The 24090-nt window shown below is 40.1% G+C and overlaps 1 protein-coding gene across 3 annotated transcripts in view; it reads left to right on the top strand.

Annotated features, from left to right (window-relative positions):
• The window catches only part of smg1 (SMG1 nonsense mediated mRNA decay associated PI3K related kinase), a 181659-nt gene that overhangs the window by 37342 nt on the left and 120227 nt on the right, over positions 1–24090 (top strand). Inside the window, exons 2-13 of one of the 3 annotated variants that reach the window (XM_078240917.1) lie at positions 2427–2590; positions 5561–5665; positions 9138–9290; positions 14762–14898; positions 15397–15455; positions 16442–16655; positions 17327–17452; positions 17534–17606; positions 18806–18903; positions 20199–20372; positions 22204–22428; positions 23058–23159. In XM_078240917.1, coding sequence (XP_078097043.1) covers positions 5623–5665; positions 9138–9290; positions 14762–14898; positions 15397–15455; positions 16442–16655; positions 17327–17452; positions 17534–17606; positions 18806–18903; positions 20199–20372; positions 22204–22428; positions 23058–23159 — 1404 coding nt within the window. In that variant the 5' untranslated portion in view covers positions 2427–2590; positions 5561–5622. The remainder of the gene's footprint in view (positions 1–2426; positions 2591–5560; positions 5666–9137; positions 9291–14761; positions 14899–15396; positions 15456–16441; positions 16656–17326; positions 17453–17533; positions 17607–18805; positions 18904–20198; positions 20373–22203; positions 22429–23057; positions 23160–24090) is intronic. The other 2 variants (XM_078240916.1, XM_078240919.1) reach the window with 2 other exon arrangements.

Here is a 24090-nt window from a genome sequence, read left to right as displayed (position 1 = left end):
AATAAAAGGGCACCCCTTTTCCCATTCTGTGATTCATTCGCCATCCCTCCTTTTGCTTCACATCTTGATGTTTTTATCACACAAATACCAGCCTCTAATAATAGCTCACTAGAATCGGAGTTATGAACTTTCAGTACTCGGTCAATGGCGAGGAAAGAATTGGGCACAGTGTGCCTATATTCTTTAGAGTTTGGAAGAATGAGAGGTGATCACACTGAAGGATACAAAATTCTTCCAGGTTCAACAGGTTAGATGCAGGAAAGATGTTTTCCCTGGCTTTAGGGGTCTAAAATTAGGAGAGACAATCTCAGAATGAGACCATTTCAAACTGAGGTGAGGAGGAATTTCTTCACTGAGGATAGTGAATCTTTGGAATTCTCTACTGTAGAGGGCTGTGGTGGCTCAGTCATTGTGTGTTCACGACAAAGATCAGTAGATTTCTAGATATTAAAGCTGTCAGGGAATATGGGGATGGTGCAGAAAATTGACGTTGAGGTAGATCAGCCATGATCTAGTTGGATGGTAGAGTAGGCTCAAGGGGCCAAATGGCCTACTCCTCCTATTTCCTATGTTCCTACAAATAGAAATCCTTGGCACACGTGGTGAATGGCCAGAGTTTGTTTGAAATATTGTTCTGGGAAGTATAGATGGCATTTTATTTGATTTATTATTGTCACGTATTAACATACAGTGAAAAGTATTGTTTCTTGCACACTTCACAGATAAAACATACCGTTCAAAGAGAAGGAAAGGAGAGAGTGCAGAATGTAGTGTTACAGTCATAGCTAGGGTGTAGAGAAAGATCAACTTAATGCGAGGTAGGTCCATTTAAAAGTCTGACAGCAGCAGGGAAGAAGCTGTTCTTGAGTCGGTTGGTACGTGACCTCAGACTTTTGTATCTTTTTCCCGAAGGAAGAAGGTGGAAGAGAGTGAGTCTGGGGTGTGTGGGGTCGTTAATTATGCTGGCTGCTTTGCCGAGGCAGTGGGAAGTGTAGACAGAGTCAATGGATGGGAGGCTGGTTTGCGTGATGGATTGGGCTTCATTCACGACCGTTTGTAGTTCCTTGTGGTCTTGCGCAGAGCAGGAGCCATACCAAGCTGTGATGCAACCAGAAAGAATGCTTTCCATCAAATCAAATCAAATATTTTTTGGCTATCTCGTTTTCAATTCAAGTCTTTCAACTTTGTGGGAAAATAAGATGGCAGCTGAAAGGAATTTTGGTGTTTTTGACGAGAGTTAATTATTTTGGCTTCTGCTCCTTGATGTTGGCTACCTGCTCGATTGGTAGTTTTTGATCCCACTTGTGATCTCATTGAGTTTCCTATCTACTCGGTTGTGATTAGTTGCTCTTCAATGGGTTGCCATCATTGTTGTCAGGTCCTTGAAACCAAGATGATAGCTTCATGATTTGTGTGTCCTCAGTTGACCCAGCACGCCAATATTGGAGTCACATGTCTTTGTTTGGAGAGATCAAGCGTTGCCCCAAGGAAGGGGGTTCTCAAGCCCGGGGTTCTGCTCGCTCTCTCTCTGCTTTTGTCACTTCTCAGCAGAGTTTGTGGTCAGTTTCCGACTGTTGCGACTTGTTGGCTATGGTGCTGCCACATGATACAGATATTGACAAGTTCCTTTCACTCACCAATGTTAATTTGTTCTCTGTTCACTCAAGCCTCAAGTGTCCTGAAAACAATTTCTCTGCCTTGAGATTGAGCACCGTTTTTGTGGGCTCAACTTGCAGAGAAAGCTGCTGTGCTATAAATTGAGAAGGTCGAGTGTTGACTCCACCTTTGCTTAAGTGGGTATTTCTAAAGCTTAGGAGAAGGTCAGTGAAAGTGCCCATGTGTGTTGTCTTTTCAAACTGCTTAACTTAACTAACCTTTTTGGGAGAATTCTTTTCCTCTTTCTATAACTGCCAAAGGCAATGTTTTTCAAATATCACATGAAACAAATTCTCTAGGGAATTATAAATGTGGGCTGTGTTTAAGAACTCCATATAAAGATTGCACCACAAATAAAGAATTGCAGATATAATGAGGTTGAGATGTTTTAAACAGTTCTTCAGCACTGGTTGCTAAGCAGAGTTGACCATATCTCTGAAGCAGACAAAGTGCATACCACAACAGCCTTTGACTGAGCAAAATTATTGTCATCTAGGGTCAAATACATAGTATGGAGCTGCAGTCATGCAGGCCAGACAGGATGGCACAGCCTCTCCCTGAAGGGCATTAGTGAAGCAGTTAGGTTTTTACAGCAATCCCTCAGCCTTCATGGGTATTTTCTGTTAGCTCAGAAGTTGCCAGTTTTATTGAACTTGGGTTCAGGGTTTACTGTGATGGGATTTGAACTCACCGCCTTGTGGTTGTATGTTCAGTATCACTACACTACCTTTATATTCTTTACTTTACTTGTATGATGTTTCACTTTTTAGGATTGACAGTGCAACAGGCGATCAAGACAGTTTAAAGTATCCTTTGGCCAGGGACCGGGGCAATTCTGCCTCTTACGGATTGCATTCTGCCAGTTCCGCCAGTGTGTCTCGGTATAGACACGATGATATTCGAATCCTCACTGGATTTCAAAATGAAGAAGGGGGTAAGACTAGCTTAAAGTCTTAATTATCTTCAACACCAAGTTCCGACATTGCATCATTAATTAATTTGATTTTCAATATTTCCTTCTAATGTAGACTAAGATTGAGTGTTTTATTCCCAATACACCATGATCCTTCTAGTGAGTGAACATGTAATTAGTTCCACAATGAGTAAATAGATTAATTGAGAGTCTCATTAGGGTTTTGAATGCGGAAACACTATGTTTTATTGTTTAGTGGCAGCTGTGGCTCAGTTGGTACCACTCTGAGTCTTGGGTTCAAGTCCCACTCCAGGGCTTGAGCACAACGATCAAAGCTGAACTCTAATGCAGTACTGAGGGAGTGCTGCACTGTCAAGAGGTACCGTCTTTCCATTGAGACATTAACTTGAGGCTCTGGATGTCCTCTTGGGATCTCGAAGAAGAGGATTTATTCCTGGTGTCCTGACTAAAATATATGCCTAAATTAACATTGTTAAAGCAGATTAATTTATCGTTATCACCTTGTTGTTTGTGGGAGTTTGCTTTGCGCAGTCTAGCTGTAACTAAGTTGGTGTAAAGTGCTTTGGGACATGTGATTTTTGAAAAGCACCATATAAAAACAAATCTTTTTAAAACCTGCTTGGCTGTTGCTTTATGGCTCTTGAGCATTTTGCATGCTACGGTTAAATGCTTCTGGGCCAGGTACTACTGAAAAGTTAGCTACTTAATGTTCACATACTTTTATGAGCGTGGAATTCATTGAACTTGACATTTACACAATGTTGTTATAATCTTTGTTAAATAATTTTGTGCAAGACTTCGAGTCCCAAAAGTATATTAATTTGTTTAAAAAGTCATTTTGGGATTTTGGCCTCAATTACTGTCCATCCTTCATTGCCCTGAAGAAAGTAGTGGGCCAACTTGCTAGGTCTCTTCAGAGGAAAGCTAGGCATTGTGTGGAACTGGAGTTTCATAGGCCAGACCAACTGAGGATGGCAGGTTTCCTTCCCTAAAACGCACTGAGCAACTCCTCGTATACTGCATTCCAGTTCTGGCTTCTTGAACACTTCAATCACGCCATCTTTGGTTGTCTTGCCTGTAATCGTCAAGGTCCAAAGCTCTGGAATTCCCTCCTTGTGCGTTTCTGGCGCTCGTTTTATTTTCTCTCTCAAAATTGGATGAAGCTTCTGATCGTCAGCCTTGATGTCTCCTCGTGCCTTGATGTCAAATTTTGTTTCAACATCTTCCTGTGACAAACCTCCAGATATTTGACTGTTAAAAGTGCTGTAGTGATACAAGTTATTCTTGGTCACGTCAGTCCTTGCAGTTCGAAGTGACTGTGATCGCTGTGCTATTCTGCAGGGTGTGCATGTAAAGCTTGGGCAAAGATCTCCAAGTCCTTAGCATGTAACCTCAATCAGGATATTAATGGGAGAAACTATTCATGGCCTGAATACTTCATTCGATAGGGTGACCAGCTCCGCCGTGGCAGTCTGTTAACCTTTGCTATCATGTCCTGTGGACACTTGCCACTGTTGGCTTTGTTAGCCACCACCTGCCAAGCAACTTGGCACATCTCTTGTTGGAGGCTGCCCTTGGCTGGCAGCCCTCTTTTGCTGTTGTTAATTAGGACCATGACAATTCCAACTGAATGTCGAGGTATTTGCACCATTTGGCGAGTGATGGTTTGCTCTGTAGAACATCAGCGTAACTATTTTAATGGCAGTTGCACCCTTTCAGTGTGGAAGCTGTTGATAGCAAGCTATCCCAGGCCAGCCAATCCAGACTGGAAGTTCATGATGAGTAATGAATGAGGCTGAAATTGAAAGCTCCTGCAGAATTGTCCCAGTTTGATATTGGCTAGCACCAACGTGGTGATTCATTGATTGCTACTCTAATACCCATTAATGGAAAATTTGCCCTTTGGTTTTGCTATCGATGATGCTGAGTTGCATGGGGGGGACTTCTGGTTAAAGAAAACATTTGGTTAGTTTGGGATTGGAAGGCACTGCGGGGGGGGGGATATTGAAACAGGAAATAATTACCTGCTTCTGTATAATTAGATGAATATCTTGGCACAACTTTCTATGGATGGGGGGAGTAGTGGAAGAAAGAGGTGAGAGTTACGGTTCCAGGGTTGTGTGCGTGCATTTGTGATTTATTTCGATTATTCCAGTATTAAATCAGTTGCTTTTCGAGCACTTTTTCTCTAACCTGTATTTGTGTACGGAAGGAAGTTTGCAATATTTGCTACTTAGGCTGGAAGGACAGGTCTTGTTGAATTACACCAATTAACTAGAGGCTTTTAATGGCTCTACTCTGATTTCACATAGCTAGCTGTCAGAGTGCTAACTTCATTTATGTAACTGTTCAGTGAGCAGCGGGGTGTTGTATTGCAATGAGATTCAGTGTATGCATAGCCAGGCTAAATTTTAACATTACTCTGCTTGGGTACTATCATTCCTAGCTGTTTTGTGTAGATTTGGTGATGTATTTTATCGAATACTGCTCTCTAATAAGCATAATCACTTCCAAGTTTCATTGTTAAACCTAATATACAGAAGTGGTTTTGTCTATTAAACAAATGGAAATTGCTAATCCCATTGGGCATGCTTGCTTTCACAGGTGGAACTTAAAACCACTTCTGTGGTTGTGTTTACTTTTCCAAAACTGCAATGGTAACTAAGTATAGAAGCAAATAACTGGAAACAGTATAAGCATTATGTCAATCATAGTTTAAACTAGCAGGTACAAAGGAATAATGACACAAGACCACCACATAGAGAGAGACAGACTAAGTGCTAGCCTGAGGGACTGCAGATGCCATACAAAACTAGCATGATGACTCTCAACATGGTAACTGGTCCCAAATGTGCTGTGTAATGGGGCATTTGTTTGTATCTTTAAAGTCTAATTATCCTTACAGTTATAATTGTTTGAAGAAATTGCTTGGGGCTTTTAAATTCTGCCCCTTTCTTTCTTTTCCTGTAGAAAGGAGGTCAGAAAGAGTAAAAGTGGGAATGAGAGCAGAGATTCTGCTATAAAGGGAGAGAATGAGCAATGGACAGTGTGCCGTAAGAGCCTTCCTTATGTCAGGTATGGGACTAGGTTAGTATTATATAAAAAGCTGAACTAAGCACTGGGAATGTAAGAGGCAGCAGTACGTTGGCCTATGCTAAAGTATCAATAAGATGGAACATAAGAAGACCAGATACAGGAAAGGACCAGAACAACACTGTCAATCTTACATAGGGCTGCAGTAATTTAAACAGTTATATTTCACAAGTGGTTTAAATGCAAGTTAATGCATTAATTATTTTGTGAATTTTACTTTAGATGATGATGGAGCTTCACATATATTTCAAAAGTAGATTTTATATTGTGTAGTGTATTTGTAGTCTGTAACCCAAGGACAACTAAAGCATATCCTGAGTGATGGACCACACAGTCCAAGTTGTTTTTTTTCCATTTTGTCGTTTCTATTTTCAAATGCTTTGTTTTTGTATCCCTCCTTCACTGCTTCCTTCATCGTGCCTCCAAGTAAAATTGCAGCTCATGGCCCAATCTTTGGGCCCTGATCTGCATTTTGAAAGGGAACCTTGCTGCCTTTTTACAATGGGCATTGCCCAAAGGAACAGGTTAATATCCGGGAAATAGACAGTAAGTTTGTTTCAACTGTTCCCCCATCAGTTGGGAGTTAAAAGTAGGCACACATGGTGAGATGTGATTTTTTTTTTTCCCCCCCTTAATGGGGCTTTTTTCATAACTCTTGTAACTATTGCTGGGTATGGCAAGCTTTGTTTTTACAATTCTAGAATCCATCCTGTTTGTACAAATATTCACATCCATTTATTTTATATAGTCATTCCAGTTGTTTGGCATATCTTCACAACCAAATTGTTTTTTACCATTGGGGAATAGAGGGGGAGCGGTAGGACTTGCAAGCTGATTATCAGCCTGTTAAACTGCATTGAATCATCCTTCTGTGGCCAACAAGTCCTGGCGTTGGTATTGAACCTGGAGCTTCTGGTCCAAGGACAGGAGTGCCACAAGCTCTCGCACTCATCCTAGTTATGAGGAGAGATGCAAGAAAACATGTTCAGAGGCACATTACTAAGAATTCCATTGTGCTTATCACATGATGGTTATTAACTTTTTTGGTTCCTTTTAAGGAAAAATGAAAACCACAGTACATTAACATTTTTTAAAATCAACTGTTGCTGAATATTTTTGGAGTTTTTTTTAAATGTCTACTGTTTAAAGCTGGGAAGCTGAAAACCTTTAAAAATACTGAATTGTGTGGGAGCATGTCTTTTAGAAAATTGATTGAAACTACCCAAACTCAACTTAACAAGCTGAACAATTTTCAATCCAGTGGTCTGAACGCAATTCCAATCCCAGTGAAATGTGGGAAACATGCTGCAATTCCTCTTTGTGTTCCCCCCAGATAGTCACAGATAGAAAGTACTGTGCACCAGTACTATAATACTATTTCTATTTTACTACTTTTAATCTATTTGTGTGCTGATCAGTGTAAGGATTGTCAATGGAGGATCAGAATTCCTTTTTCAGGCATCTGGTACTAGCGCCAAGGACTCCCAAGATTAGTATGGTATAGCCAGATGCTTCCTCCACTCTGTCACAGAAATGTACTTGAAGCCCAGCACCTGAAGACCACCTATTATTGCCCCCACCATGTGACACATGTATCCCACACCAACCATCCTTTGGTTTGTGAGAGTGGCATTGCCTATAAGAAGCTTATTAGTACGTTGGCCCATGTTCCCCAGAACCTGGTTTCAGGCTAATTAAACCCACCTCGCATCCAGCAGATAAAAATGACTTGCGATCATCCGATTAGGATGGATTTGAACCTATGTGTCAAAGGTGAAAAACATCTCATTCCCCGTGTCGGATTCATTTTGAATATGAGAGCCCTTCTTTCCATTTCAACTTTCCCGTTCACCCCTCCCAAGAGTTATTGAGTTTCTATTTTAATGAAATCTGATTTTGGCTATAGCTTTTTGGATTTTGGACTTGATAAGTGCAAGGAATGACCTCCATCTCTCCTATACTAATTAACTCCTATCTCTGAAAATAAGTCTTATTTACTGGAAGACCATTCTGCAGTTTGACATTTTACCACTTAGACTGAGGCGACAAACATCAGTCTCACCAGCAAATGTGTCCTTAATGGCATAGTTTTCGTTCCTAGATGCCAAGTCACGGATCAGAAATGGTGAATTGCCTGAGCAGTTAATGGATTAAATAGAATATATAAAGACCTGCAGTTAGGGGGGATAATGTCAGCAGCGTTTGCCATTGTTACTCCATTGAAACTCCCAGTTACTTTGCAGAATAATGTGGAAATGCAGAAGTTGCAATTGAGATTCTGCTCCTCCAGCAGATGCGCAGTTCAGGTCCTCCAGTGCAATCCCTAAACAATCAGTGAATTGACACAGACTTCCACTTTCATGCTGTTAGCCTTGCTGTAAAAGCCCTTGAAAAGGTTGCACATTGTTGAATGCGGTAGCTTGGGTTTTACTGTTATACTCAGTTCATAACTATTGCTAAACATCCCCATGGACCCTGAAGGTTAATTTTATATTTGGAGAATGTCAGTTATCTCCTATAAATTCAAAGTATTTGAGATACTTTAATGTTATTCTGGATGTCTGAATCCAATCATTTATTCAACTGTTTGAAAATTTAAATTAAAAGTGAAGGGTAGTCAGCCCTTTTAACTTCCTGGTTTCCTGTCTCAGATACTTAAATATCATCAGCTGATATCACTGATACCAGATGTCTGGAATCTCCTTGACGTGGTGCCAGCTTTAAACTGCCCTTAGAGGGGAAATGTGTACTATAGCTAGGTGTAGATCTTTATTGGCAAACTTCTTCACAGTTAGCGGCAAGCACCATTCGTCACGCTCCTCAAAATCCAGCCCTAATTATCTCGGATTTTTCTTATGAGCTGAAATTTGCACATTTATTATGAATTACTCTGGATAGAGAACATAATTTCTTTAGGAAGTAAATTTTAAGATATTTTGTCTGTAATGACTGGTGCAAGCTATGGGTATATTGATTTGGCTACCTTTGTTCTGAACGTATTGGGTACCTATTCAGTTAAAGTTTATTTATTCGTCACAAGTAAGGCTTGCATTAACACTGCAGTGAAGTTACCATGAAATTCCCCTAGTCGCCACAGTCCGGCGCCTGTTCGGGTCAACATACCTAACCAGCACGTCTTTCAGAATGTGGGAGGAAACCGGAACACCCGGAGAAAACCTACACAGACACGGGGAGAACGTGCAAACTCCACACACAGTGACCCAAGCCGGGAATCAAACCCGGGTCCCTGGCGCTGTGAAGCAGCAGTGCTAACCACTGTGGTACCGTGCCACCCCTATTAACTTATAGTAACTTTGGGTTTTAATAGAGCAGCGCTTTTAGAAGTGTTGTATTGTGTGTCTTAAAATTTAGCTTAATAACTTTTCATAATAACGACTGAAAAGCTTACTGAAATTGAGTTTGATCACCTGAGAAAATTTGATTTTCTTTACAGGCAGATACGACGTCAATGGAGGACTTGGTGAAAATGCTTATGGTCGGAAGTCGTTGGGGCAAGAGCTGAGGGTTAACAATGTGACCACGGATGTAAGCAGCATTCAGCATGGGAGTCGTGCTTTAGCCACAAAGGAGATGAGGAAATCACAGGGTAGGAATTTTAACAACCCGGTGTCTGGATAATCGGCTGTTTTTAGTGGTAACATTTCTCATGAGGCATAAAAATTACATGACCCTTCAAGGAGTTTAGCTTTATTGCACTGATACTACTTCAAAATATCTGTTCAGGTGTATGTACTTTTTAGGACGTAGGCGTTGTAAGCTTTTTTCTTACATTTGCGGTAGATTTATGCTGGGATATTTCTCCACGCTAAGATGAGTTTCAATGCAATTTCATTGAGTGAGGGATTAAAAAAATGTCATAGAACTCGGAGGTTGTCCAGGTACTAAAAAGATTGTTATTCCTATAATCATGAGCGCCACTTACTAATAGCTCTAACTTTGGCTCGAAAACTCAATCACCAATGCCTAGAAAGCTTTTCAAGAGATATTAATGGCTCTGACTTTACTTTTTGTAGGATTGCATGTGTTACCCTTTAAATTAATTATCCAGTTACTGACATATTTCTTTTTCAAGTAAGTTTCTGCCTTGAAAATACAAATGCAAGTAATTAAAGCCATTAAAAAGGCCAACAGTATTTGGAGTTTTATAAATAAGGGACATGGAGTCCAAATGAAGGGTGTATTTGTGCCAAACATTGGTTAGACCATACATTGAATTTTGTGCACTTTGAGGGAGTATGTAAAGGTATCTAAAGCACTGAGCATAGTTGTGCCAATGTATTACCAGAGATGAGAAACTGATTGTGAGAAAGAATAAGATACTGGAATTACTTAATTCTCTCCTGAATGGCTTGGCTCTGCTTTTAAGGTTATGTACCCATGTTGACTCTCTGTCCCACTGGCAAAGAAAGGTTTCTCTATCAATTTCTTTCAAAATTCAAAAACCTCAATCAAATCAGTTCTTAACTGGCTAGGACACAAATCCAATTAATGTAATCTCTCCCTATAATTTAGTGCTTGGAGCTATAGTAACATTCCACAGCACTCCTCTTGAGACTAGTGTATTCTTTCTTGGGTGAAATGCTTAGCTATTAATGTTCTGACCATGACATTTTGCCATGTGTATGTGAATCTAAACCTTATTTGACATCCACTGTTACTAGCATTATTCAAACAAAATACTTGAATCTGTTCTTTTATGATCCATGGCCTCACTCGCCTGTGTTTGAAATCCATCTGATATGGTTTTCCCAACTCGCTTCATCCATCAATGTCTCTTCATAATTTGATGCTCCAGCCTGCAACACTTATCACTGGTCTTTGTGTTATTGGCAAACTTGGATATGTGACTGTTGTTACCTAGGGCATTAATAAGTGTAGTTGCAGCACCAACACGCATCCCACGGGATATATTAGCCACTTCCTTCCACTACATTATCACTGGGCTGGATTTTGCAGTCAATGATGGAGTAGTGGTGCTCACCATTGTCCTTAAAAGCAAACTCTGTAATGTGGGTTTCTCCTTTCCTGACGGTAAGTTAAATCTGAAGCCAAGTCGAGTGGATCTCCAGACCTCAGTAAGCAGCCAACCATGTTGCAGTATTCTCACAGGCAACAAAGCAGGAAATTAAATGAGATCATCAGACCATGAGGAAATGGAGCAGGTGTAGGCCATTTGGTCCCTTGAGCCTGCTCCAGCATTCAATAAGATGGTTGATTTGAATTGTGGCCTTAATTCTACTTCGTTTTATGACCCTTGACTCCCTTGTCAATCTGAAATTTGTCTAATTCGACCTTGAACTTATTCAGTGACTCCACTGCTCTCTGGGGAAGAGAATTCCAAAGTGTAACCACCCTCTGATAGAAAAAAATTCCTCCTCCATCTTACATGGGAGACTTCTGCAGCAATTTGCTGATTGCTTAGGGATTTGTGGGGAGGTCCTTTAATAGCACACCCTTGAAGAAGTAGAATCACTGACAGCAACTTCTGGATTGCCTCATTATTCTGGTAATGACAGCGAACACGTGAGTTTTACTTTCATTACCATTGCAAAATTTGGGCCACCACCCCTACATTTTATCTTCTAGCTCCGAACCAATGTCCTTACCATATCAATAATTTGTCTTCAATTTTTAATTTTAGCTAATAGTCCCTTGTGTGGAACCTTATCAAATACCTTATGGAAGAAGGTAAAAACTACATCCTGTCATCTGCTATAAATACCTCCACATTCAGTTAGATGTGTAAGACATGACTTGCTCTTTCCAAGTCTGTGTTGGCTCTCTGTTCAGTTTAAATTTCTCCATGTGCTCAATCACTCTGGTTTTAATTATAGGATTCAGTAAGATCCCCACAGCAGATGTTAAACTAATAAATATCTAATTTCTTGGTTTCTCGCCCTTAAATAATGGAGCTACATTTACAATTTTTCCAATTTAGAGGAACAATTTGGAATTGAGAGCCTTTTGGAAGATTATGGCTAAAATGTGCAATTTCTTTACATGCTTTCTTTAGAACGCTGGGCAGGGTTTCACTCCTTGAAGCGTTCTTGCTTTCCCTGGGATGTCAGATATATTATCCTCCTCCTCTACTATGAAGATTGGCACAAAGTAATTATTCAGCAAGTCTGCTATTTCATCACTTTCATTTGCAATATTACATATCTACTTACAAAGAGTCCACATTACCCATGTCTACTATCCTTTTTTATAATACAGTTGTAAAAACTTTGTTTTAATCTTGATATCTTGTTTCTTTTGGTTTTCCTTTTTGTCGCCTACTGCTATTTGCCTTCATTTGCTGCTCTTTATCTCTCCGTCACATTGGTCTGCACACTCTTTACAATGTTGTATGCTTTTATTATTTCACATTTCTCTCCACCATGGGCTGCTATAAGGAGTTAAGAGCTCTACTTATCAAGTGTATTACTATATACTGATCTGTTTTTTCCCCCACCCATTGTTCAAAATCTGTTACATTTCTAACTTTTCCAAGTTCTGGGGTGGCACTGCTGCCTCACAGTGCCAAGGACCCGGGTTAGATTCCCGGCTTGTCTCCCTGACTGTGTGGAGTTTGCACGTTCTCCCCGTGCCTGCGTGGGTTTCCTTCCACAGTCTGAAAGATGTGCTGGTTAGGGTGCATTAACCCGAACAGGCGCCGGAGTGTGGCGACTAGGGGAATTTCACAGTAACTTCATGGCAGTGTTAATGTAAGCCTTACTTGTGACTAATAAACTTTACTGATGAAACATTAACTCTTGTTTCTCTCTCCACAAACCTGCTGAGTACTCCCAGCATTTCTGTCTATACTGGTCTGGTATAACAGTTTTGACTAGTTTGTGTCATCAGTGTCTCTCATCCCATTAAAGTTAACCATACCAAGCATCTAGAATTTTAGTAAATATTAACATTTCTCCTTTTAATAACCTAACAATAAATTTGATTATATTTGATCACTGTCAGATAAATGTTCCCTTACTGTTAAGATTAACTAAACCTAGCTCAATGCGGAATGTAATTTGACCTGCTGTCTTGTAGGTTTGAGAATGCCTTGTTCCAGAAACCTATCTTGAATATAGGCAACAAATTCACCAGCTTTGAGTTGAGCTACTCTACTCTATCCTTGCCAATTAATATTTAAATTAAAACAACTGGTTTTGCTTCAAGCCTCTCCAATCTCTGAATAAATACATTCTGTCACTTAATTGTTGCTGCCAGGGGGCCTGCAGTCACCAATCAGTTTTCTTGTCACAGAGCGAGATGGAACCAGAATCCACTGGGTCGCCTGTTGAAATGTGAGAGTTTTGCAAAGAGGCCAATATTCTGGGGATGTGAAACTGATTCCACCACACACCGTTTTGTACTTAGTAATTTCAACTGTTACTAGATTTCCAATCTTTGTAAGAAAGTAAATAATTTTTCGTCTAATTATATTCCATTAAATATTGCGATCTTGAATGAATTAAATCTAATGTTTCTTTGTCCCAAAGATACTAGGAAAATTAAAAATAAATCTAGGAAAGGAAATGACTAGATTCAATATAAACTTTTTTTAAAAGTGGAAAAACATGAGATTAAAGATCGAGAAATATCCAGGACCCGATTGTTTCCACCCCAGGATTTTAAAAGAAATTGGTGAGGATGATGTAATCCTCATGATCTTCCAAAATTCTCTCGATTCCAGAATTGTCCCCTGGGATTGACAATGTAAGTCCATATTGTTATTTAAGAAAGATAGGAGAGAAACTAGGGAATTATTAATATTTGTTATGGGGAAGATATTCGAATCTGTTATTAGGGACAGACACTGATCAGAGAGAGTTGGCATGACTTTGTAACGGAGAAGTCATGTCTAATAAACCTAGGTCAATTTTTTGAGGTAACTAACATGGCTGATAAAGGAGTGTTTATAGACAGTATTTGTACGCACTTATAACGTACTTAAATGGTAGATTGTCAACAAAGATGAGAGCACATGGAATTGGAGGCAGTCTATTGACTTGGATGAGAATTAGTTTGGAGGTAGAAAAGAGAACAGATGTGCATTCAACTAGGCAGGATGTGGCTAGTCATATCTCCCAGGATGCTGGGGCCTCAGCTAGTCACTATTTATAAATGACGCGAGTGAAGGAATGGAGAAGTCTAAGTGAAGTTTGGTGACAGTTAATAGTGTAGTTGGGAGTATGAAGTTGCAGGGAATTGTTGATAAATTGTGTGGGCAAAACCGTAAAAGATGATGTCGAAAAGTGTGAGATTGTCTATCGAAGCCTCAAACAAAATCAATATTTTCTAAATGGCAGGAGGCTAGGAACCATGCCTAAGCAGACGAACACACAAGTCACTGAAAGCTAGTGAAAAAATTAGGTGTAGAAAATAATTTAAAAGACTGATGGAGTGTTGGCCTTTATCTTGAGGGCTGGAGTACAAAGCAGTGGAAGTTATTTTGCAATTTTAAAGATGTGTTAGATCCCATCTAGAGCATTGCATTCAATTCTGGGCACTGGATCTCGGGAATAATGTATTGACCTTGGAAGGAATTCAGCATCAGTCCATCAGAATGATACCAGGACTAAGGGTCAGGATATGAGAGTAGTTTGTATGGACTAGGCTTGTTCCCTGTGTTTTTTTAAGGGATGTTCTAATTAAAGTGCTCAAGACAATCAAAGGAGCTGATGAGTGAGATAGAAACTATTTCCTCTCTCAGGGGGGGCTCCAGATTGAGAGGGGGGGGGGGGGTAACCTTGAAATTCAAGTTTGGCCATTAAATGTTGGTGTCAAAAAGCCTCTCTTCACATCAAGGGTAGTGGAGATCCGGAATGCTCTTTCCTCAAAGAGGGCACGTCAATTACAAGTTTCAAAACTCAAGTTGAATTTCAGTCAGGTGAGGGTATCGAGGGTTATGGAACTGGGGTGGATCGATGGAGTCAAGATATTTATCAGAATTGATCTAAAGGAATGTTAAAGCAAGCTCAAGGTGTTGAATGCCCTACTCCTATAGCTATGCTGTTCAACAGGATTTTGGTTAATTTTGTCAAATCGTTGAATTTATTGTATTTATAGAGCGATCTTTATCTTATTCTGATGAGTCTCGACTGTCCAATCTTCTGCGGAGGATTTCCCGTGAAGATGACAGGGAGCGTCGGCTGGCTACAATAAAGCAACTGAAAGAGTTTATTCAGCAGCCAGAAAACAAAGTGGTGAGCTTATTTTTTAAAAAAAGGAGCAATTAGAAATATCTGTTCGTATCTGAAGGGGCAGGTTAACATTTCCTCAATGACAGGGCGACCTGCTGAATTCTAACTTCTCTCTCCTTATGCTGCTGGGCATGTGATGCATTTCCAGCATTGTCTATCCTTCCGAATACAAGGTAGATTTTTTTACACAGAGTAGTGGGTGCCTGGAACTCGTTGCCGGGGGAGGTAGTGGAAGCAGATACGATGGTGACTTTTAAGGGGCATCTTGACAAATACATGAATAGGATGGGAATAGAGGGATATGGTCCCCGGAAGGGTAGGGGGTTTTAGTTCAGTCGGGCAGCATGGTAGGTGCAGGCTTGGAGGGCCGAAGGGCCTGTTCTTGTGCTGTAATTTTCTTTGTTCAAATTGAAGTCTCCACACTGTAGATATGAACTTTGGGAAGAAAAATTTCTCATTAAATTTTATTTCTTGTTTAATTGTAACTTTATCCTTTTGCAGGTTCTAATTAAGCAACTAGATAATGCCCTGACTGCAATACAGGATGTGCTTAATGAGAGGTATGTGTGACACAATGTCAGTTTTGACAGAATTTGTAATTCTTGTAAGAAACTTTGCCTTTTTAGAAAGACGGCAGAACCTTTCTGGATATAATTCCCACTGAAAGTATCCTGGTGTTGCTTTGTATATTTCTCAGTTTGGTTTAAGTTCAGCCAGTACTGTCTCTGGACCTCATTTGCTTTTGTGGAAGGGAGAAGACAGTGAATTGAAATAATTGAATTTTAATCTTCCACATTTAAATAACATAAAGGTCACTTGTTTGCACTTGCTCAAGAAATATTTAAACCCTATTCAATCATTTTAACTTTGCCACCTCTTTGGTACATCTGGAAGATTAAAATGTTCTTTGATTTTTATATTTTTCACTAATCGTGGATTTGTTCAGAAAATTCCACCTGAAATGAGGGATTTCACATTGGAATCTCACTTTGTGATATGGTTTGTTGATGCTCCAACACGTTCTTCCAGCCTTTCTAATTTATGGAGTAGCATGAGGGGGATTGCTGTACCACTGATCTTGTAGAAAAGATCCTAATCTTTGAGTAGTCGGCCTGATTTATTAGTTCTCATTGAGACCTGTATGGGACATTGGGTAAGGTTTGCTTTGGGTATTAAGTAATCCTTGTTTGAAATCCATTGTCTTTATAGTTTATAAAGAGTCACAGATACAAACTAAACTCTGGGTGCTTGTCAAAAACTTCATTTTTACTCTGATTTTAGAAGTACTAAAAGATTCTTAAGGAAAGTGTCTGTTGTATGACTGGCTTCTACTGTTAGAAAAACATTTTATGACAAATCAGAGAATCTCTACTCTAGCTTGTAACTTGCTTCATTTGTTTAAATAGTCATATTAATAACTGGGACAAGCTGTAATTCACAGTAAGTTCAGAATTTAAGCAGATGCATTTTTAAAAAAAAAATCGTATATGGTATAGATGTATCCAGACAGTGGAAGGTACTAACATTTTTAATTTGCTACCAACAGTAGTAAACTACTTCATGAACTACGACAAGAAGGGGCTTGCTGCCTTGGCTTGCTGTGTGTATCATTGAGTTACGAGGCCGAGAAAATCTTTAAGTGGATTTTTAGCAAGTTTAGCTCTTCCACCAAAGATGAGGTAAAACTTCTGTACTTATGTGCCACCTACAAAGCACTGGAAACTGCAGGAGAGAAGAAGGCGTTTTCATCTGTGATGCAGGTTGGTCCAAACATTCCAAATTGAAAATGTTTTGTCCCATGTTCAATTTTTTGATCATCTTGTAAAATCTCATTTGGTGGTCACGTATTAACAAATTTAGAGATATCTTGATAACCTGAAAATTTTGAGAATAGCTGCAAGGCAGGTTAAAATTTTGATCAGAACTATATAGCATTTGGAGTCATAGAGGTTTACAGCATGGAAACAGGCCCTTCGGCCCAACTTGTCCATGCCGCCCCTTTTTTTAAACCCCTAAGCTAATTGCCCGCATTTGGCCCATATCCCTCTATACCCATCTTACCCATGTAACTGTCTAAATGCTTTTTAAAAGACAAAATTGTACCCGCCTCTACTACTACCTCTGGCAGCTTGTTCCAGACACTCACCATCCTCTGTGTGAAAAAATTGCCCTTTTGTATCTCTCACCTTAAAACCTCTGCCCTCTAGTTTTAGACTCCCCTACCTTTGGGAAAAGATGTTGACTATCTAGCTGATCTATGCCCCTGCAACAATCGTAACTTCCCACAAGTTTGAGTGTAACCATGACGGGAAAATTCCTGTTTGAACTACTTTAAAAGCTCCAGAAAGCACGGAAGGTGGGAGATTCAGACACCAGTATAACAATGCAGTGTTGGCTCTGTTGGAATTAATTTAACTCTTCTTTCTCCTAGCTGGTAATGGTCAGCCTCCAGTCTGTATTGGAAAATGTGGACACTCCAGAGCTGCTATGCCAGTGTGTGAAGTGCATTTTATTGGTGGCTCGATGTTATCCCCATATATTCAGCACCAACTTTAGGGTAAGAATATTGAGAGAAATTCCATTCTCCAATCTTTTTAGCATTTTAGCGGCAAATTAATATCTGCTTTTGATTCTAAAGGACACTGTAGATATACTTGTTGGATGGCATATAGACCACACCCAGAAACAATCCCTTACACAACAGGTATCAGGTAAGATTGTTTATTTACTGCTGTAACTCCTTAGAAGATTATCTGATCCTACTATTTATAAATATTTGAATTTGCGCAGAATAGCCCAGTTTAGATGACTTTCATAGGCACTTGGTCAAGCAACTTGATTTTTGAAATTCTCATCCTTGTTTTCAAATCCCTTCATGGTTTTAGCCCCTCCTGATCTCTAATCTCTTCCAGCCCTACATTCCTCAGATATCTGTGCCCCTCGCTCCAAAGATGTGCAGGTTTGGTTGATTGGCCATGTTAAGTTGACCCTAGTGTCAGAGGGTTAGCAGGGCAAATATGTGGGGTTACGGGGATAGTTCCTAGGTGGAATTGTGGTTGTTGTAGACTCAATGGGCCGAATGGCCTCCTTCTGCACTGTAGGGACTCTGATTCTCTAATTTTGGATTTGAGCGCCCCTGGTTTTAATTGCTCTCAATGTTGGTGGAGCCTTCCGCTGTCAAGAGCCTTCCTCTACCTCACTTCCATTTTTTAAGACATTCCTTATAACCTGCCTATGACCAAGCTTTCATCATCTGCCCTTCACATCAAATTCTGTGAATGCTCCTATGAAGACTTGATATAAATACAAATATTGCTGTTGACTTTTAACTGAAGAGAATTAATTGAACTAGTTTGAGAGATCTATTACCTGAACTGGTATTCATGATGAGGGTTTTAACAACTTGTGTATTTGTTTCTAATTGCATAATACTATGCTTGTGAAATAAGTCCCTTGCTGCTTTAGTGATGTTTTTGCTCAATTTTATTAGTTTTGTTCGTATTCATATTTCTTTTTCCCCTACTTGTTCTGAATTTTTTTAATTTCAAGGGTCCTTGTAGAAACGGAGCTAAAATGTAATGGTCTGGCAGAAACTGTGGAGAGAGGAAATAGAGTTAATGTTTCGAGTCCCTGGGCCTCTTCAGAGCTGAAGAAGAGTCATACAGATTCAAAACATTGGCCGGAATCCTCCGTCCTCATACACAGCTGCCACTGACACCAACTTTTCCATTCTCGCTGGCAATGGCAGCCCCCATGGATAAGACTGGAGAATCCTGCCATTTTAACTTTATTTTCTCTCTCCACCGATGCTGCCAGACCTGCTGAGATTTTCCAGCATTTCCTATTCTTTTTTCCAGATTCCAATATTTTGCTTTTATTAAAATATAATATTCTGCTGTTCATTCCAAAGGTTGGTTGCAGTGTTTGGAACAGTTCTGGGTTGCAGATCTTGGATTTTCCACAACCCTTTTGGGACAGTTTTTAGAAGATATGGAGGCTTATGCTGAGGTACAGTATAGTCTTGACAAGTGTGAAAACAAGAAAATGCTTCCAAATAAAAGATTGCCTACATTGTACGGCACACCGCTTCCCATTTGTTTGGTGTTTACCACTTATTTTTCTGCAGAGAGATAACATCCAAAGACTTTAATTGCATTAAACTGATTCACATTTTATATCCAATGTGAAATGGGTAATTTTCTAATTTTAAACTGCTGATGATTTAGATCCATGTTGACCACTATATTTACACACTGTTTGTTTCAAAATTACTCTTGCATAGTGGTTCCTAATTTCAAATGTTTGAAAGGCCTTTTCTTGAGGGCAAGATAGTTGTCCAGAGAATTCAGTGTCTGTCAGTTTGCTTGACCTTCTGAAATGCCGTGTGCGAATATCAGAAACAGTTCAGAAACTCACGAAAGAGCACAGTTCAATAAAAGAGAGACAAACTCAGGTTTATGTAGCTCTTTTCACGTCTCGAAGTGCTTTACAGCCAATGAAGCACTTGTGTTTGGAAGTGTAGTTACTAGTGTAACGGAGGAAACTCAGCAACTAAACTACAAACAGCAGTGTGGTGATTGACCAGATAATTACGGGTGGTGAGTGTGTGGAATTCACCACCACAGAATGTAGTTGAGGCCAAAACATTGTCTGATTTCAAGAAGAAATTAGATATAGCTCTGGGAGCTAAAGGGATATGAGGGGGGAAGGGGGAATCGGGATATTTAATTCGATGATCAAAATGAATGGCGGAGCAGGCTCAGAGGGCCGAATGGCCGCCTACTGCTTCAAGTTTCTATTTTTAATCTTTTTTTGTAATATCGAATTGAGGGATAAATATTGGCCAGGATACCAGGACAAATTTTCTTGTTGGCAGAGTATTCGCACCATCTGTACTGATCAGCAACAGTGACTACCAGAATGTGCTAATGGATTTTCTTCTTTATAGTTGTCAGTTTCGAAATTAGTGCTCAAAGCATATTGAGAGTGCTGGCCATTTAGTGCATTCAAGCAACTTCAGTTGGTTGTTCAAACCAATTCAAGTTCTAATTATCATAGTGATGCATCTGTCATTCTTGGGTGTTGAGTGGTGATGCCAAATGAAGCAGGAAAAGTAATTAAAACACTTGTTGGATTGGTGTGATTTGAACACTGGTCTTTGGGAAGTGGTTGCCAATAACTCAGTTGCTGCAAATTCCCAGCTAGTGTGCTGTGCCCATTAAATGATAAACAGGACCGTAGAAGATTATTTTCTTTACAGCTCCCAACTGGTGAATTAATTGACTGATTATTTGCATTTACAGGATCTTAGCCACGTGGCCTCTGGAGAGTCAGTTGATGAGGACATTCCACCTCCTTCAGTCTCATTACCAAAGTTAGCAGCATTGTTAAGAGTGTTCAGCACTGTAGTGAGAAGCATTGGAGAACGTTTCAGCCCAATTAGAGGACCTCCAATCACTGAGGCTTATGTGACAGATGTAAGAAAATACATTTAGATCACTTTTGTACCAAAATCTTAACAATTCCCCTTACTATGGAAAATGTGATTTTCTGTAAGAAAAAAAATTCTGTTTTTTGAACAAGGATCGAAGAAAAGTACAACACAGGAACAGGCCCTTCGGCCCTCCAAGCCTGTGCCAATCATGATGCCCCAACTAAAAAAAAACCTTCTACCCTTACTTGGTCTGTATCCCTTTATTCGCTCCCTATTCATGTACCCATCCAGATGCCTCTGAAATGTTGCTGATGTGCCTGCTTCTACTACCTCCTCTGGCAGCGCGTTCCAGGCCCCCACCACTCTTTGCGTGATAAACTTCCCCCGCACATCTCCCTTAAACTTTCCCCCTCTCACCTTAAACCTGTGCCCCCTTATAATTGACACTTCCACCCTGGAAAAAGCTTCTGACTATCCACCCTGTCTATGCCTTTCATAATTTTATAGACCTCTATCGGTCTCCCCCTCAGCCTCCATCTTTCCAGTGAAAACATCCTAGTTTATTCAACCTCGCCTCATAGCCAATACCCAACATCCTGGTGAACCTTCTTTGCACTCTCTCCAAAGCTTCCACATCCTTCTGGTTATATGGCGGCCAGAATGGCACGCAGTACAAAAGCATGCTGCCTGTAACTAACTAGTCCATTTTCCACCAAATGTGCATATATCCTGTCCCTCAGTATCTTCTCCAAAAGCTTCCCCACCACTGATGCCAGGCTCACCGGCCTATAATTTGCTGGATTATCCCTGCTTCCTTTCTTAAACAAGTGAACAACATTGGCTATTTTCCAGTCCTCTGGAACCTCGCCTCTGGTCAAAGAGGATGTGCAGATATCTGTTAAGGCCTCGGCTATTTCGTCCCTTGCCTCCTGCAGTAACCTGGGATAGATCCCATCCGGCCCTGGGGACTTGTCTACTTTAATGTAATTTAGGATACTCAACACTTCCTCCTTTGATACATTGACATTCTCTAGAGTGTTTGCACACCTATCCCTGACCTCAACATCTGTCATGTCCTCCTTGGTGAATACCGATACAACATATTAATTAAAGATTTCACCCGCTTCCCGTGGTTCCCTGCATTACTTCCCTCCATTGTCCTTAAGTGGGCCTACTCTTTCTCTTGCTCCCCTCTTGCTCCTGATATATGCATAAAAAGCCTTGGGATTCTCTGTGACCCTGTTTGCTAAAGACATTTCATGACCCCTTTAACTCTTCTAACTCCATGTTTAAATTCCTTCCTACTTTGACTGTACTCCAAGGGTTTTGTCAGTTTTTAGCTGCCTCGACCTATCGTATGCTTCCTTTTCCTTTTGACTAAGCTTACAATTTCCCTTGTTATCCATGGTTCCCGAAGCCTGCCATTTCTATGCTTTGTTTTTGCAGGGACATGCCTGTCCTGCACTTCAATCAACTGGCCTCTGAAAGCCTCCCACTTGCCAGACCTGGATTTGCCCTCAAATAGCCGCTCCCAATCCACATTCCCCAGCTCCTGTCTAATTTGGATGCAAGGCCCTTGTCCAATTAAACACCCTCACCCGAGGACCACTCTTGTCCTTATCCGTGACTACCTGAAGTCTTACCGAGCTATGGTTGCTGAGCCCAAAATGCTCCCCCACTGAAACATCATTAAATTTTGAAGGATTCAGAAAAAAGCATGACAAACAAGTTTTTATTGTATAAGTTTACAAAATCTAAAATCTACATTAATCTACATTATTACTTTACCCATCTCCATATTAATGAAAATTCATACTTACTGGATTATAATGTTTTGAGGATTTTGCTTAAACTGGGTTTCTGTCTCAATCTAGGTCCTTCTGAGAGTTGTGAATTGTGTAACCACGGCAAAACAAGTTTTCTTTTCTGAGGCAGTATTGACAGCCGCAAATGAATGTGTCTGTGTTCTACTGGGGAGCATGGACTCTGATATAGCCAAACATTGTGAGATTACCATTACCTATGGGTTGGATCAGCTGGACGGTTGTCAGATGTTCGGTGCTGAGTATATCATCTCTGTCTTAAACCTGTTGACTCTGGTGAGTCTGCCTGTGCATTTGAGGATTTTAATTTTTGTGCCAATTATGTGATTAGCTATAGTTCAAAAGATTCCTTCTAGATCAGTGCACTGGGATTCCATATCAAGAAAGGGAATTTGCATTTATATAAGCACTTTCCATAAATTCAAGACATCCCAAAGTACCGCACAGCCAATGAAGAACTTTGGAAGTGTAGACACTGTTGCAGGAAAGCTCAACCAGTCAGATTGCCCACAGCTGGGACCCAGAAAAAGTGATGAGAATACGCAAAATAATCTAATTTTAATGAAGGTGGTTAAGGGATGAATGTTGGGAGATGGCCCTTGTTTTCAAACGCAAATATCTGCGGGATCTTTTGCATCCACCTGAGGGAGCAGAAGGGGCCTCAGTTTCACACCTCACTGAGAAGCTGGCACCAAGATGTCTCAGTTAGTTCATGTAATCTAGAAGTGTCAACCTAGATTTCGTGCTCAAATTTGTGGATGAGATCTTGAACCCACAACCTTCTGACTCGGGCATGAGCGTTGCCATTAAGCTAAGGTTGACCCCCTATAATAGCATTAAGTTCCTACCGTTTAAGTTTCCCATCTTATGTGCGGTCATAATTTAAAAAAAGTTTTATTTTCCAGATTGTGGAACAGATAAATACAAAATTGCCAGCATCATTTGTTGAAAAATTGTTTTCACCACATTCTAAGTTACTTCAGCTTCGCTTTCACAGGGAGAAAGAGGTAAGACCCAAGGACAGGTCTGAATGTGCCCTTCAATTAACCTGGTAGAAATTTCTTATAGTAAGTTGGAATGTTATGAACATTAATCATTGCATATCTGCGATTTATACTTTCCTACTTTGCTTGTAATTTTGAAGTTAGCTTTTACTGAAAGTTTCAAAATTAATTTTAAATAAGAATGCGTCAAGAGTAAATCTTTTCTAGGATCACTCAAAGCTGAGAACATTTTTTTTTAAGGTTATCTTGAATTTCAAAGGATGTGAAACGGAGGAAGGAAAAGATAGTGTTTTTAAATAAAATGGAATACAGTACGTGAGGCAAAACATCTGTTTTTACTGTTGGGCTTTACAATGAAACCATGAAGCTGGGACCACAAATGGTTAATGTCATTATCGAGAGAAGACGCTTAGTATCCAGAGTTTCCATAGGTAGTAAACTAAGACGTGCTGGTTAGATGGATTGGCCCATGCTAAATTCTCCCTCAGTGTACCCGAACAGGCAGCGGAGTGTGGCGACTAGGGGGATTTTCACAGTAACTTCATTGCAGTGTTAATGTAAGCCGCCTTGTGACTAATAAATAAACTTTACTTTAAAACTTTGATGTATTTGAGCTAGAATAAAGATCAGTGTTGTGAGATGGGATTAATGTGTGTAATTTGGAAATATTCTATCAACTATTTTTAAATGGCTTGCACCATGATCTGGTTATCTTGTGCAGCAAAATCACTGAGTAATGAATATAAAAAGTTTCAGTTCCTAATCTTGCTCAGCTGCCTGCCCTCCCGAACAGCACTGGCTGTACCTACGCCACAAGGACTGCTGCAGCTCGCAGTGGTTCATCAACACCACCTCAAGGGCAATTAGGGATGGGCAATAAATGATGGCATAGCCAGTGACAACCACATCCCATGGAAGAATATCTTTTAAAAAC

This window comes from Mustelus asterias, chromosome 23 (assembly GCF_964213995.1).
Source record: "Mustelus asterias chromosome 23, sMusAst1.hap1.1, whole genome shotgun sequence".
Lineage (NCBI taxonomy): Eukaryota > Metazoa > Chordata > Chondrichthyes > Carcharhiniformes > Triakidae > Mustelus > Mustelus asterias.
The sequence above is the reverse complement of the archived record's forward strand: the minus strand, read 5'-3'. Positions and strand labels throughout refer to the sequence as shown.